The 15,416-nt window shown below is 36.8% G+C and overlaps 3 protein-coding genes across 5 annotated transcripts in view; 1 reads left to right on the top strand and 2 right to left on the bottom strand.

The window, feature by feature from the left end:
- The window catches only part of LOC142341755 (protein XRP2-like), a 525,423-nt gene that overhangs the window by 128,609 nt on the left and 381,398 nt on the right, over positions 1-15,416 (bottom strand). Inside the window, exon 2 of one of the 3 annotated variants that reach the window (XM_075392945.1) lies at positions 11,132-11,204. The exons of the other annotated variants lie outside the window; for them this stretch is intronic. Within the exon in view, the coding sequence (XP_075249060.1) occupies positions 11,132-11,198 (67 nt within the window). The 5' untranslated portion in view covers positions 11,199-11,204. The remainder of the gene's footprint in view (positions 1-11,131; positions 11,205-15,416) is intronic. 3 annotated transcript variants of the gene reach the window in all.
- Positions 1-15,416, bottom strand: part of LOC142341754 (uncharacterized) — a 249,763-nt gene that overhangs the window by 188,437 nt on the left and 45,910 nt on the right. The gene's annotated exons all lie outside the window — the stretch shown is intronic.
- Positions 11,875-15,416, top strand: part of LOC142341757 (serine/arginine-rich splicing factor 4-like) — a 340,718-nt gene continuing 337,176 nt past the window's right edge. The window contains exon 1 of the mRNA XM_075392950.1: positions 11,875-11,885. The gene's annotated coding sequence lies outside the window, so the exon portion shown is untranslated. The remainder of the gene's footprint in view (positions 11,886-15,416) is intronic.

Genomic DNA, 15,416 nt, shown 5'->3' with positions numbered 1-15,416 from the left:
ACAAAAAAAGTTCAAAATTTTCCAATAGATGGTGAGATCTATAAACATGCGGACTCCTCGACCTCTTTTATTGAGTCTTGATGCAGAAGACTCGATAAAAGAAGCTCCTTATTTTCATTCTGAAAATAAGGAGCCTCTTATTAGCCATTATTGATTAACAGAATACAGCAATTCACGTGCAGAATTGTTTAGATAAAATCTTGAAACTAACACTTTGGGGCCAGAAATCGGGTGACTCAGCTCTTCGGTTATCGAACTTAAAGACACAGTGGAAGGATTTAATCAGTGACTCTGGTTTCGAAATCTGACAGGTGTGGAGATCAACCTCGTTTGTAGCACAGCAATCTTCCATCTCTGTCTTCGCTTTTGTTTTTTGACACCTGATAATATCGGAGAACTCGTTCCCGTCTTCATTCCTTAGAAGACCTTAGTCTGAAAAAGGTAAAATTAAAAAAAAAACTTTTCAACTTCGCAGTAAAAAAGTTAAAAACCATTTTTTGTCTCGAAAGTTTTGCTAAGTAACCCATCTCCGAGACTTGAAAAGTTTAGTTGGCCAGTAATGGTCGTTAAACCCGGAAAACGACAAAATGAAAAATTTAGGAACTAATTGCAAATTTTAACAAAATCTTGCTAAAATTCAAGATACAATCTTCAAAACAATTTCATTGACTCAAGAGACTGTCCAGTATCAATACATCAAGCTTTAAATGGTTTCACTGGCTCATACAGATCCATTAACTTGGAACATAGTAATTTTCCAAAAATCCTAAAACATTTGAATTTTATCAAAAAATTGCTGAAGCTCGATTCATTAAAATATTGATAACAACTCCAATAACTCTAGAAACTATACAACAGCTTATTACCAAATTTTGCAGGAGGTCCCTCGGACCCTGGCACCGGAAAAAATATTAAAATCAAAGATTCAAAAAAAACTTAAAATGAATATTTTTTAAAAGGCTAATATTAAAATTTTTTTAAAAAAAAATCAAAGACTCAAAAACCGTAAAATTGAAAATATTTTTTGAAATGCTTAAACTCCTGATATTAAAGTATTGAAAAACATTCCATAATATCTCGAGACTATGCAGTAGCCTATTATCAAAACCTAGAGGAGGTTCCTTGGCTTTTAAGGCTGGAAAAACCTCAAAAAGGACAAACATTTTCAAAACTTGAAAAAAATGCAAGTTTATAAAAACCGATAACAATTGTGACAATAAAAAATTGAAAACTATTCCATGGCCAATAAAAAATATTTCAGTAAGCTATCATCAAATGCTATAGGAGGTTTCCTGGCTCCTAGGGCTCGAAAAACTTAGATAATGACAAAAAATGTTGAGAAACTTGAAAAAAGTGCAAGTTTTATCAGAAAATTGCAAAACTTGTGTTAAAATGTCGAAAAATATTCCACTACCACCAGAAACAAAGCAGCAAACTATTATCGAACCCTTAAGCAGGTTTTCTGACCCGTGAGGTTCAATAACCCCGAATAATGACAATAAATGTCAAAAAGATAATGAAAAGTTTCAAGTTCTGTAGAAAAAAATGCTAAAATTCGTGATGTCAAAATCTTGAAAAACAATCCATACATCTAGAAACTATGCGTTAATTTACTATCAAACCCTAGAAGAGGTTCCTTGGCTTTTGAGGCTGGAGAAACCTAAAACTACAAAACTTAAAAAAAAATGCTAAAATTTGTGATATTAAAAAGTTGAAAACTATTCCGTGGTTAATGAAACCTTTTCTGTAATTTATTATCAAACCCTTAAGGAGGCTTTCTGGCCCCTGCGTCTGGAAAGACGTCGAGTGAAAAATAATTTTAAAAAAATGAAAAAATTTACGCGTTTTGTCAAAAAAAGCGCAAAAATTTCTGATTTTAAAAAACTGCAAGATAGTATAAATTTGCGTTTTTAGCGAGCGGTTGTTCGTAGCTAGCCACGGTGGGGGGGGGGGGGGGTGGACCGGGGGCTGGTGGGGGGGCAACACGGTTGCGTGGACAACAGCGCGGCTGGCGCAATAATGGGGGGTCAACGGTGGGGGTTTCTTCAAAGAGCCGCCCTGCACACCATAAGTTTAAGTCTCCAAAAGAGTTTGAGCAGAAACAGAGCTGAAAGGCTCTAAGAGCATTTAATGCCCACCTAGCTCTACCTATTTATCCCGTTTTTGAGGACAAAAAGTCAAATAGGTCAAACAAAAAATCGGTCAAGAGAAAAATCGCATAAAAAAGACCTACAGGACTAAATAAATTGCTACGAGCTTCATCTGAGAGCACTTAAACATGAAGCGCAACACGATATAATATCCCAAAATTTGGGACACTTTGTCAAGTAGTCTGATGGTTTTAGTTTTTGGTGATCATCGGCAGCAACCGTTGGACAAAAACAGGTCAAGCGAGAAACGACGTAGAAAACAGCCAGAAGAATTCCATAAAAGTCTCGAAATCTACTCCTTCAAATAAATAGTTTCTACTGGCAAAACTCATCAAAGCAGAGAAAACAAAAAATCCAGTTGAAGAAAGAAACTTTCTTTTACACAGTAAACGTTCACTTTACAAGGTTCACCTTCATTTAACAAAAAATGAATTAACACAAAGAAATGGGAAAAATATAGCTAAAATAGGCTAAATATCTTGATATGGAAAAAATATAGAAATATGTGACCCAGATCTGGTATAGCTGGGGTAAATCAATAATTTCTTAGCCTGTTTTAAGGGCATTTTATAATTATAAAAGATTGCTGCTGTTGTAGCTGTCGCACAGAGCTTCAACTCTTTATTAATTTTGTCCAGTTATTGGGGCTTAATGCCACTTTTAAGACTTTCCTCAGTTGGGGGATGCTTTGGCTAAATATGACAACTATGGAAGTAGCTCGTTTTAACCAATCTTTAAATAATTGAAGGAAAATTTAAAATAGTCAGAAAGTTAGAAAATTGAAAAACTAGACAAAATTTGCATGAATATCAAATATGCTGTAAATTGACCTATACCGACCATCTACGTAGTTTATTTAACGACTCCAATTAGTCATGTCCGTTCTTTAATGCTATGCATTCCAACTTTCTCGGAAAAAAAGTCAATTATTTACTAAAACTAAATTTAGCTAGACGACATTTGAATGAATATCAAATATGCTGTCATTTGACCTATGCCAACCAAATAGGTATCTGACTATGCGAATTTAATTAGTCATCTCATTTTTAATGGCCATGCATTCCGATTTTCTCGGAAAGTAAGTCATTTACAACAACTAGATCTAAATAGAGCTTTCACTTGCAGTAGTAGATAGTTGACCGAAGTCTACGAGATGCCCATATTACTAAACCATTGCCATCAAGAATAGTCTGAAGATTAGTCAGGGCAGAAAACGCAAGCATCGGGACTAAACCAACAATAAACTTTCTTTGACCAATCAAATTAAAAAATGCGTAAACATAAGCCAATCACCTACGTTCATATTTTCTTTGTATCATTTTCGTTTTCGTGTTTGATTGCGCAGAGAGGTAAGTTATCGGTATTCTATATTCCAGATAAGTTTTGCGAGATGATCAAGTTTTTACAATCAATGCGACTTTCGCAAAGTAAGACACTAAAATCCCAAAAACTTGGATGCTTTATCAAGTTGTCTGATAGTTTTAGTTTTTAATCTTTGCAGCAACCACACACGCAGATGAGTTGAGCGCGTTGGGTTGCGGGTCGACCAATGTGCAGTGATGGCTTATGTTGAAGTGCGGGGAGGTGAAGAGGGTCAAAAGGGGGCGGGACAAAAAACTGCTCAAGCGAGCAACAGCAAAGAAAACATACGGAAGAATTTCGTAAATGTCTCGAAAACTACACTTTCAAATAACTATTGTCTATTGGCAAAACACCTAAGCAGAGAAAACAAAAAATTAGTCGGAAAAAAATTACCAAAAATACTATAGACCAGAAAACATGAAAATCAATTATTTTTCACATAGTACACGTTCACTTTACAATGTTCACTTTCAATTAACAAAAAATGCATTAACACAAGGAAATGGACAAAATACCGCTGAAATAGTCTAAAAGTTTTATAAATTTTAAAAATATAGAAGATATGATCAAGATTTGAATTATTATTATTGGTATAGCTGGGGTAAATCATTGATTTCTTCGACCGTTCCAAGGGAATTTTCTAATTATACCACAATTCTGCTATTGTAGCTGTCACACAAATGCAACTCGTAATTTTGAAGGGTTATTGGGGCTTATAGCCACTTTTAACACTTTCTCGGTAGGGCGATGCTTTGGCTAATTGACAACTAAGGAAGTTGCTCGTTTTGACCAATCTTTAAGTAATTGAAGGAAAATTTATATTAAATGAAGAGTAAGAAAATTGGAATGAAGAGTCAGAAAATTGGAGTTAGAAAATACGAAATTTGAATGAATACCAAATATGCTCTCATTTGAACTATGCCAACCATATAGGTATTTGACTTATCGAATTTAATTAGTCATCTCATTTTTAATGGCCATGCATTCCGATTTTCTCGGAAAGTAAGTCATTTACAACAACTAGATCTAAATAGAGCTTTCACTTGCAGTAGTAGATAGTTGACCGAAGTCTACGAGATGCCCATATTACTAAACCATTGTCATCAAGAATAGTCTGAAGATTAGTCAGGGCAGAAAACTCAACCACAGTAGACAAAACGAAGGAAATCTAAACGCAAGCATCGGGACTAAACCAACAATAAACTTTCTTTGACCAATCAAATTTAAAAATGCGTAAACATAAGCCAATCACCTATGTTCATATTTTCTTTGTATTATTCAGTTGTTTTCGTGTTTGATTGCGCAGAGAGGTGAGCTATCGGTATTCTCAATTCCAGATAAATTTTTCGAGGTGATCAAGTTTTTATAATCGTAATGTTTCACTTTTTATAAAGTGAGACATTACAATCCTGAAAATTGGGACACTTAGTCTGATAGTTCTAGTTTTGGTGATCCTCGGCAGCAGCCCTATAGGCAGATGAACGGAGTGTGTTGGATAACGACTCGAACCATTTGTAAGGATGGGTTAGGGTAAGTGTAGGGTGAAGGGGGCAAATCGGCTGGTCAAAAAAAACTCGGCCAAGAGAAAAAAAGCATGAAAAACAAGGCCGGAAGAACTCCAGAAACGTGTCAAAAATTATCATCTCAAATAAATCGTGTCTACTGGCACAACTCATCAAAGCAAAGAAAAAATTCAGTCGAATAAAGAAAAATTTGCCAAAAGTACTATAGACTAGAAAATTAGAAAAACTCAATTACTTTTCACATAGTACAAGTTTACTTTCGGTTTTAAAAATGCATTACCACAAAGAAATGGACAAGATATTGATAAAATTCCCTAACAATCCTTACAAAATTAAAATATAGAAAGATATGATCCAGATTTGAAGTTACATAAATGGTACAGCTGGGGTAAGTCATCACTTCTTCGCCAGTTTCGAGGGACTTTTAATATAAGTGTAAAACATTGTTATTGTTGTAACTACCGCAGAGCAGCAGCTCGCGGGTATCTTTGCGGTATATCAGTGCTTATTGCCATTATTAATTGGTTCCTTAGTTGCATCTGTATAGTAATAAAAATAACATTAGTACTGTGACTGCCTATTCAGAACCTGCTTGCGGTGCGAAGTTTTTTCATCTTAGCAATGGTGGGTGACATGCAGTCCCCGGGTTAGGAGAGCCAGGATGGGCACCGTCAACAACGGGGAAAGAGTGCTACTTCACATTTGGGACAGCGGTTACCAACATTGCTACAAATGCTACCCAAAGTTCAGAAGGGGTGAGTCCAGTTCTCAGGATCAAATCGGATACGTGCTATTCGTGGCAGCGCTTGTTCTTTTCTGCTACCTTTTGTGGAGGTGTACCTATGTGCTCGCTGCCTTGTTCAGCTGTCTATGCCCGTGTGTCGGTGAATTCTTTCGAGCACATTTTGGTATTCTTGACGATTTGTTTGCTCTTCAATGCTGGTGTGTTATTTCACGGGGTCCCCATAAATATCATTTAGTGTTGCTTTTACGTGACGAAAAATAGTTTGAGGAAATATTGTAACCAGCACTGGCTCTGATAAATGGCTGCCATAAATTGCTTCGCCAACATTTCTGGGCTTTAACAGGCAGCTTTTCACCCCCATTTAATTCTGCGAATAGCAATATTTTTGTGTTTGCAGGCGGTTTCAGTTTGTACTGTTGATTGTGGAAGCCCAAACGGTAGCTTCCTCCAACAACTTTGAAAGTCACTGAGAGTGTCTCTTTTGTGCAATCCAGGTGGTGCCAGCGATTTTTTTCAATATGTTTTCGCGCTTCTCTAGTTTTTGTTGGGTGCTCCATTCAAGATCTCCAAAATTGAGTATACTATCAAAAGAGTACAACAATTACTTTGGCTTTGGACTTTAGTTCTACTGGCGAATTGCTGATAATAAGGTGATGGTCAAACTTGGCCTGCTTGCTCCATGTGGTGAACAGTTGCACCTGATTTCTAAGCTGCTACTTTAGCTTAATTGTAGTACCTCAGTATTGTGTTCGAAAGAAATATATGATACAATCATTCCTCCAAATTTCGATTCGAGAGCAATTGAAAACCTTTAAATTTGCGAAAACAACCTTTCAGAACAACGCTATGAGAAAAGATACTGTTAATTTAACATTCAAATACTTGACAAAGCATAGAGAACTTAAAACCAAAAGACAGCATGAGCAAGAACGTGGCCGAGAAATTTTAACCACTTAGATTTCTCCTTATGTTTCAAAAGAAGTTACGAACAAAAAAGCACTTTTCTAAGATCTTGCAAGTTGTCTACTGACTCCGCTCTTCGAAATTGTTCAACGCTCTTACAAAAAACAAAACCATAACGCCTCTTCGGGTCGTAAAAATACCACAGGACTAAAATAATTGCTAGACTTCGTTTGAGAGCAATTAATCAGTGCTTCTTACATATCTGCCCATGGCAAAAATTGATCGGATAATTGAAAACCAGCCTGAAGACAAAATATTTAAAATTAGTCTTTTTAAACTAAATAAAGTGAAGAGTACTGTAGTGACCCTACAAACACGCTCACGAACGTTTTAATGCAGAAGCTTTCGAAAAATTACATTTTAAATGGCTTCAAACAAAAAAAACACTTGAAAATGACAGCTAAACACGCCGATTTATGGCTTATTATTTATGAGACAGTATCTTTAACCAATTGTCATAAGAACTTATGGTTCAAACATTAGAACCGAGATTATGTCAGAGAATAAATATAATGTTCAAAGCTATCGTTGGGACCAAACACTGCGTTTGGTAAAAACAAACAGAGCAAGGACTCTGGGACCAAGTTATCTTGGTAAACGCAATTAAAGATAAAACCAGGGGCTAACCGGTTAAATTCGAGTATCACGGTTCATAAATTTTAACGCAATTGCTGAAGCTGCCTTCCCTACATTTCACTTTTATTAAAGTTAGATTGTATTAATCCTTCTTTGAGCTGAACTTTGCATATAACTTCTGAATTCAACTAGTTCCACCGTTTCGAGTTTTTCACAAGAATTCAGAGGATACTTTAGAATCTAAGTTAATTGAAATGGATTCTATATTGGCGACAGAATTGTTTTTTTTTCGTTTCGAAAAGAACATCGAACCCTGAACAAAGCCCAGTGTTTCGATTATCGGCACGGCCAGTGATTGTGCGGAAGAGGGAACACAAGTCAACACGGCAATTTTGGCTGCGAGAAAGGAAACACACTTTCCCGGCTCGGCAAGGGTTTGACTGAAAGAGGCAAGTTCAGCGGCAGCGACAAAATACGACATTGCAGAGAAAACACTGCGCAGGCAAGTTGAGAGAAAAACGACAGGCAAAACACAGTAAAAAAAGAAGAAGAGTCAGTTCCTGCGGTGTGACAAATTATTCAACATTGAGCAGAAAAACAGCGAGTTGCTGGGAGTGAACAATTATTCGGAGAAGGGAATCACAGCAAGTCACTGGGAGTGTCTGAGCAGTCAGTGGACGTTCTTTGCAGAGCTCGGTTTCAGTGGTCAGTGATAGTGGGCTGCTTCTTTGGGGAGAAAGATCTTTCTAGAAGAAGCGAATCCGCAGTTTTCCATGTAAGGACAGCTGCATTGAATTACCACAAAGAACAGGTTAGTTCACATCAAAAGAGCTATTTGTGTCATTATTAATTGTTTTAATGCAAAAACCGGAAACTGGGGCAAAGATTTGCATTCCTGAACGAAATAAGTGAGTATCAAAACTTATAACATTTTTCGGTTCAAATAATTTAAGAACCCATTAAGTATCGCACTTTTCAATTCATTAAATGTTTTAACGTAACAACCGGAAACTGGGGCCACAGAACGTGAGAGATAGCTACGATGAAACTGTTAAGGCTTTTCGAAATCACTACAGCGAAAAACCGGTTGTTTTCCGTGGACGGCTAGCGCGTCTTGTTCAGCACCCAGGTGAAAAATTAACGGATTTTCTGGGGGATTTAAAGCACTGAGCTCACAAAGCATACCCAGAGGAGTCACAAGATATCCGTGACCACTTAATGCTCCGGAGTTCTCTGGAGGGAATACATCACAGTCAGGATAAGTTACACCTAAGAAAAACATTAGAAGATAAAGATATGACTGTGGACACAGCGCTAGAAAGAGCGTTACATCTGGAAGCCGTGATAGGAATAGAAGAGGAACAAGTGCCTCAAATTGCTGCCATTAGACAAGATGACGGAAACAAATCCCTAGTCGAGACGGTTAATGGTTTGGTTCAGAAATTATCGGGAACTGCTGATGGCAATTCCAGGGAAAAAGGCGGTAACAGCCAAGGCTGGGTTAACACACGACGCGGGTATCAGGGACAGAATAATTTCAACCAAAACCAAGGCAGACCCAATTTGCTGGAAAACGAAAAGTGGATTCCCCAATAATGAGAAAAATTTTAATAGAAACTCCAACGATACATGTACTGGATGCGGACAAAAAGGGCATACAATTAAACAGTGTCGGAACTGTTCTCATTGCGGGAGTTCCCAACACATAAAACGGTACTGTCCTAACAGTAAACCCAAGCAAACAACAGAATCAGCAAATGTTATCAAAGTCTGATCAACTAGCACAATAAAATGCTTTAGTATACAAATACTCATACAAGGGCAAATGAAAGTGGGTCTAGTCGATAGCGGCAGTAGTGTATCCCTCATCAGAGTTGAACTGCTGAAAGCAATAGGAGACACAAAACGAATAGACCCATACAATAACAGAGTTTTAGCTGCTAATAACAGAGTTTTAGCTGCTAGATCAGTTAACATCTTAGAAAAAGTTGAACTTTTAGTTCAAATGAAACCCAAACAACCCAAATTTTTGCATGAGTTTTTAGTCACTCAAGAAAATCATATCTAGCATCCACTAGGTTTGGACATTCTTACTGATCAAAAGTGTATACTGAAATTAAACGAAAAGATATTACTTTCTGGTCGAGACAAATTCACTATTCCGCTTATTACTCAGAACGTAAACAACGTTAATTCATTTACCCCTCTGTTGGAAACGCTCATAATACCGGCAAGACACGAAGCCTGGATAGACGTAATTGTTAAAAATGAGAACGGTGAGGTGACAAAGAAAAGTCAAGGCCAAGTTGAAGGCCTCAAGGACTTTTGAACATCGCACTGGTATTTTAGTGGCTGACTGCCTGATATCTGTAAACAACTCAAAGAGCCAATTGAGGGTTGTTAACCTCTCTGATAATGAAATCAAGTTTTTCAAAAATACCAAAATTGGAGTGTTTTTCAGCAACGATGACAGCATGCAAGTAAATGGTTTGTTCACAAGCAAGAAAAAGCCAAAACATCCGGAAGCTTTCCGGATGGAGACTTATGCAACATTAGAGGGGACAGATTTGAGTAGAAATCAGTCCGACCAAGTAGTTGCAATGTTCATGAGGCGCAATCAAGTATTCTCAGGAAACTCAAATGACTTGGGTTTCTGTAATAAAATAAAATATAAAACAAAACTAGAAAAAGATGCAAAACCATTCCGACGGTCCTACGGCAGTATGAGTTTTGAAAAACAGAAGGCAATAAAAAAAATAGTGGAAGACCTAGAAGAAGTCAACTTGGTTGAACCAACTCATTCATACTGGGCAGCACCGTCCATACTAGTCAAAAAGAAAGATGGAACATTCAGACTAGCAGTAGGCTACAGAGGTCTAAATAAACAAATTGAAAAAACAAGCTGGCCATTGCCAAGAATTAAGGATGTAATAGACTCGTTGGAGGGAAACGTTTATTTTTCGAACAACGACCTAAAGTCAGACTATTTCCAAATGGCCTTAGAGGAGGAATCACAAAAAACTCGATGAGTCCGAGGGGACCCTACAAAAAAAGCAGAATCCCATCTCTGTCTTTTTAAGGGAAAACTCTGCCTATAATTTTGCCTATAAAAAAACTTTGCCTATAATTTCTAAATTCAACTAGTTCCACCATTTCGAATTTTTCACAAGAATTCAGAGGATACTTTAGAATCTAAGTTAATTGAAAGGGATTCTATAGTACATTAAGGCCAATTGTTACCTGCATTCAAAGTCTGACCTTCTTATCACCTGAAAATGACGAAGGTCAGGCTTTGATTGCAGATAACAATTGGCATTAACGTACTCTTCACTTAATTTTGTTTAGCTGAAACTGAGATGTATTTCTTTTGATTTGGAAAGAGAGTATTTTTTGCTGTGTTCTATTCTGGCTACAACATGATCAATGAGACTAAGATCGTCTAGTTGGAACCATATTCGTTAAATTAGTCCATTTTAGTACGTATAAGAACCCTTTTAACTATTATTCCAGCAGAACTATTTTAAACTATTTTACTATTATCCAATCATTATTATTGGTTTCAGAAGCGTTTAGAATCTCAACAGTGCCAATGACAATAAGGATCTTTTCCATTTGTGCCCCCCAGTATGTTATGCTTATTTACAACGCACGTCTCATTATCTGGTAAATCACAATCAGAAAGTATGGCACGTGCGTCTTGAGAGGTGCAAATAATATGCACCCTCTAAACTGGGGGTCACAAACGGAAAAGATCCGACACGATGAACATCATAATAGCCTCTATCAGATCTAAACTTTAAACTTTTTAATACCGTTGAAATTCGTGTCGATATCGCCATGGGATGTACTGAAACCATTGACTTCTTTATGGAATGCCATAAATCTGAAAAATGATATCAGAAGTTCAAGTATCAGAAAACGTAAATTTAAAAAACCACTTTTCCCGAACAGTGGGAAACATTAGTAGTCGTAGAAAACGCTTTAGGGGTTTTATACCAAGGGGAACATTTTGCCCCATACTGATATAAGAGTTTCAATGAGTTCGTTTTTCCCTTTGTGGTGTATTCCCTTATTGGAAGTCAGTTTTCCTTTATTTGAATGAAATCATCACACCACTTTTTGATAAAGTACAGGGTGTTAACATCGAGACGTCAACGCTCAATGCGCGGGGAAAACTACACTATGGAAAACTAAAAACTTTTCCGGAACCTATAAAAAAAATAGAAAAGCGGAAAATAGAAAAGGTAGGATTTTTCTTGAAAAATGCGTTGAAAAAAGGTGTTATACCAGACTTCCTGATATTTAAAACAGAAGGCTAATTAAAACAGAATTAAACAAAGCAAGAGAAAATAAGGTGAACCTGGCCGCAAGGACCGTGAGTAGGAGCGAACTATGTTTGGCTCTGAAGGAAAAAGGCTCGGTTCTGTAGCCTACAACATACGCGTATATATCCAAAAAATAGCCAAGAGGATAAACTACGATTATCCATAAAAATAAGTCCTACTGATGGCATTGTTTCTCTTGACGTGGTGAAACGCCGGGTTATTCTCATTATCTTATTAAATAAATATGATATGTCGTGATGGATCATGGTTTGGCCTGTAAGAACTGGATAGCCTTCAATTAGAGGGATTTTAGAGACAGGCGAAGATTATCATTGCAGTCTCTGAATGTACTATTTCGTTGGAGCCAGTTCACTACACAAAACCCTATATTCCTGGGACTACAGAGCAAAGGCACCATATATTCAAAAGTCTTTCACCCTACCCGGATTGTCGTTCAACCCCAAAGCCAGAAATCAGCCGAAGGTACTGCAAAATTTGCTTGTGCGTGGTTGTATTGAGAAGAGACGGAAACATATTATCTGGCACGACGTTATAAGCAATTCGTTCTCTGCCCACAAGAGCAATAATTACGAGCCCTGTTCAATCGAGTTCTTGTGTCAGATTCTAAAAACCTTTAAAGACAATATCGCAGCTGTCCTGTACTGTAAAAGATTTGGTCTTCGAAACGTATACAAGCAGTCGTCTGAGACGGGAATTACCATTATTGACGTTCGAAAAAGACTCATATCCAAACGAAAACAGAAAAATCCATAATACGTACAAAAGCTAGGTTTAGTGCATCCTCCAACAAGCCTAGAATCTCGTCTGGTAAAAACCATTGTATCACGACTCAGAAAACTGCAAACACCAGAAAAAATTTCCAAAAAACGGCGAGTGCCCAGAACTAAATTCTCGAAGAAACAGCGAGACAAAATCAAGAAAGCAAACTCTCAATCAACCTCAGTGATTGAGAAAACAGACTAAAGACCCGTCTAAGAGACATTTTTGCTTCTTTCCTAGCCTTGACGGTGGGGTTTAATTATCACCCTGGCGAGGTTGGGCACAGAAGCAGGTATGTCTTTTGCCGAGTCAAGTAAATGCAACTCCTGTCAAAAAGGAATTGCGGCTGATGAATATGTGTTTCATTGCGTGTCTTGCAATAATACTATGCATCTGAATGAAAAATGCGCAGGTTTGTCTAAAACTGCAATAGCTGCAATAATAGAAATAGGAGCAAATTTGTTACTGTTCTGCAATCAATGTGTAGCCACAAGTAGGAAAGAACTCGTCCTGAGTTCAATTGTAAAAGAAACAGCTTCACTAGAACTCCCTAAGGTAGTTTCCAAAAAATTGAAAGTTACAAGCGGAGTTCCACAGGGATCTCGATTGGGGCCCCTGTTTTTCTTAGCCAATGTGGATGGACTACTAGAACAGACTACGTCTCCAACGTTCGCATATGCCGACGACATCAAGCTTGTGTGTACAAACTTGAGGAACACACAGCAGGATATCTGCTGTATTGAAAACTGGTGTATTGAAAGTGACATGAAATTAAATTCTGACAAAGTAACAGAACTGGAGATTTTTAAAGGCGAACACCAACTAGTAGTAAACGATCAGATTGTCCAGAAAGTACGGTCTCAGAAGGACCTTGGAATCATTGTAACGAAAAATCTCTCCTGGAACGACCACGCAGAAGAGAGGTGAAAGAAAGCTACTGGTGCATTCTTCCAAATTAAGAAAAACCTAAGCTTGAAAACCAGTCAGTTCTTAAAACTAAGTGCCTACTGCGAATAGGTCATGCCCATTTTCTCACATGGAAGTGAAGTCCTTCTTCTATACAATGCTGCTACGAAAAGGATTCTATCTGTACAAAGAAGAGCAGCAGCTTGGATACTTTGCGACTCTAAAAGTAGCTACAAAAAGCGATTAGAGACTCTAAGGATTCTACCGGTATCCTTATATTTAGAGATGCATTATCTACTTCTCCTCTCTTCCATTGTTACGGGAAAAGTAGATATCAACTGGCAGAAGTACATATCGTTCTCAGATTCGCAAACCAGGTCGTCTACTAAAACTCTCAATTAATGCAAATGAAAATCTCAAGACTCGGCAAAAGGCGGACTTTTGGTATAGGGCATCAACCCTTGCAAACCTGCTTAGTACCAGTATTGACTTATTTCACGACACAGAAACTCTGAAAACCCGACTATCAGACATCTACTGGGAATTTTTTCTGGAATACTACAACGAACTGACTTTTTGCACTTGGCATATCAGATGTGGATGTCCTATCGGTACTTGTTCTGTACAGAAACGACTTAAAACTACTCAAACTGTTACTAATTGAATTGATATGGGTCTAAAGAACCCCTGAGCTTACTCTAAAGTCTATATTATTAATATTATTATTATTATTATTATTATTATTATTGTTATTATTATTATTATTATTATTATTATTATTATTATTATTATTATTATTATTATTTTTATTGTTATTATTATTATTATTATTATTATTATTATTATTATTGTTATTATTATTATTATTATTATTATTATTATTATTATTATTATTATTATTATTATTATTATTATTATTATTATTATTATTATTATTATTATTATTATTATTATAGCCCCCCCCAGCAAAGTGGCCAGATAACCTTTAGCCCCCCAGTCATGCTAATTATTCCATAATGAGAGCTATAATTTCATTCGGAGCTGTAATGGGAACCGGAACGCCTATATAAAAACGTTCCAGTTATTGAAACAATTGAAATGCCCTTGAGGAGCCTGTATTTTCGTGATTACAACACATATATCAAGATCCACTTTGAAATCACTCTTGACGCTGGCCGCAAAAAATGACTGTGTAATATCCGTGCACTGTGTACGGTTACAGTTTGGGTTGGGATTTTTCTTAAGCACTTTAAACCTCGAGATTACTGAAAAAAATTTTCTGAATCTAAGACTTTAATTTAATTATGAAGATGTAATATTCAAACGTTTTAATACAGAGTTAGAATTATTGATTGGAATACAAGAAGTTTCAAAAGATGAGAAGATGAAAAGCTATTTAGAGAAATGCAGCTCAACTATATGAGATTTAGTTTTTATTGTGGTCTTTCGTTTCGATTCTATCAATAGTCTGTTTATTTTTAGTTTATTTTTACCCATTTTCTTTAATCCCTTTGGGATTTTCTCATAGTTATTTTCTACCGCACGGGTCCCTGTTAGTTAAACTAACAGACAACAGGTTTACCTGCCTAAGGAATCTCGTCAAGAACAAACATTCAATGACGTCTCCCATCAAGATGAAATTACGTGATAATTCCCGTTATTATTTATGATGCTTTCTTTATATTGTTAAGATCCGGTTTTTTCTTAGTAACCACCGCATTTTGTTCTCCTATTTATTGTGAAAATTTCGAATAGTGCGTTCAAAATGTATTTTATGAGGCCTACACGGCCTCCCTCTTAAAAAATTTGACTATACTACTCACTCACAAGCAAGAGTTTCAAAAGTTCATTTTCGAGTTCATTTTTTTTCTGCTTTTTCAATCCCGTATTTGTCGTAAACTATATGGGCCTCCTCCTCTTCCATAATTTTTTTCGCCTGAAGAATATTTTTGAAAAGGTCGTCGCATCCACCCTTGTTCGGATGACAGAGCATTGTCAACATTTTGAAATGTTTCTGGATAGTACTGGTTATGGCCCCCTGTGGCAGGAATAGAAGCGCATAAAAATTTGGAGGTCGACTGAACGG

Source organism: Convolutriloba macropyga, chromosome 6, assembly GCF_964194025.1.
Source record: "Convolutriloba macropyga chromosome 6, txConMacr16.3, whole genome shotgun sequence".
Classification (NCBI taxonomy): Eukaryota; Metazoa; Xenacoelomorpha; order Acoela; family Convolutidae; genus Convolutriloba; species Convolutriloba macropyga.
Note: the sequence above shows the minus strand (reverse complement) of the source record. Positions and strands in the feature narration are given on the sequence as shown.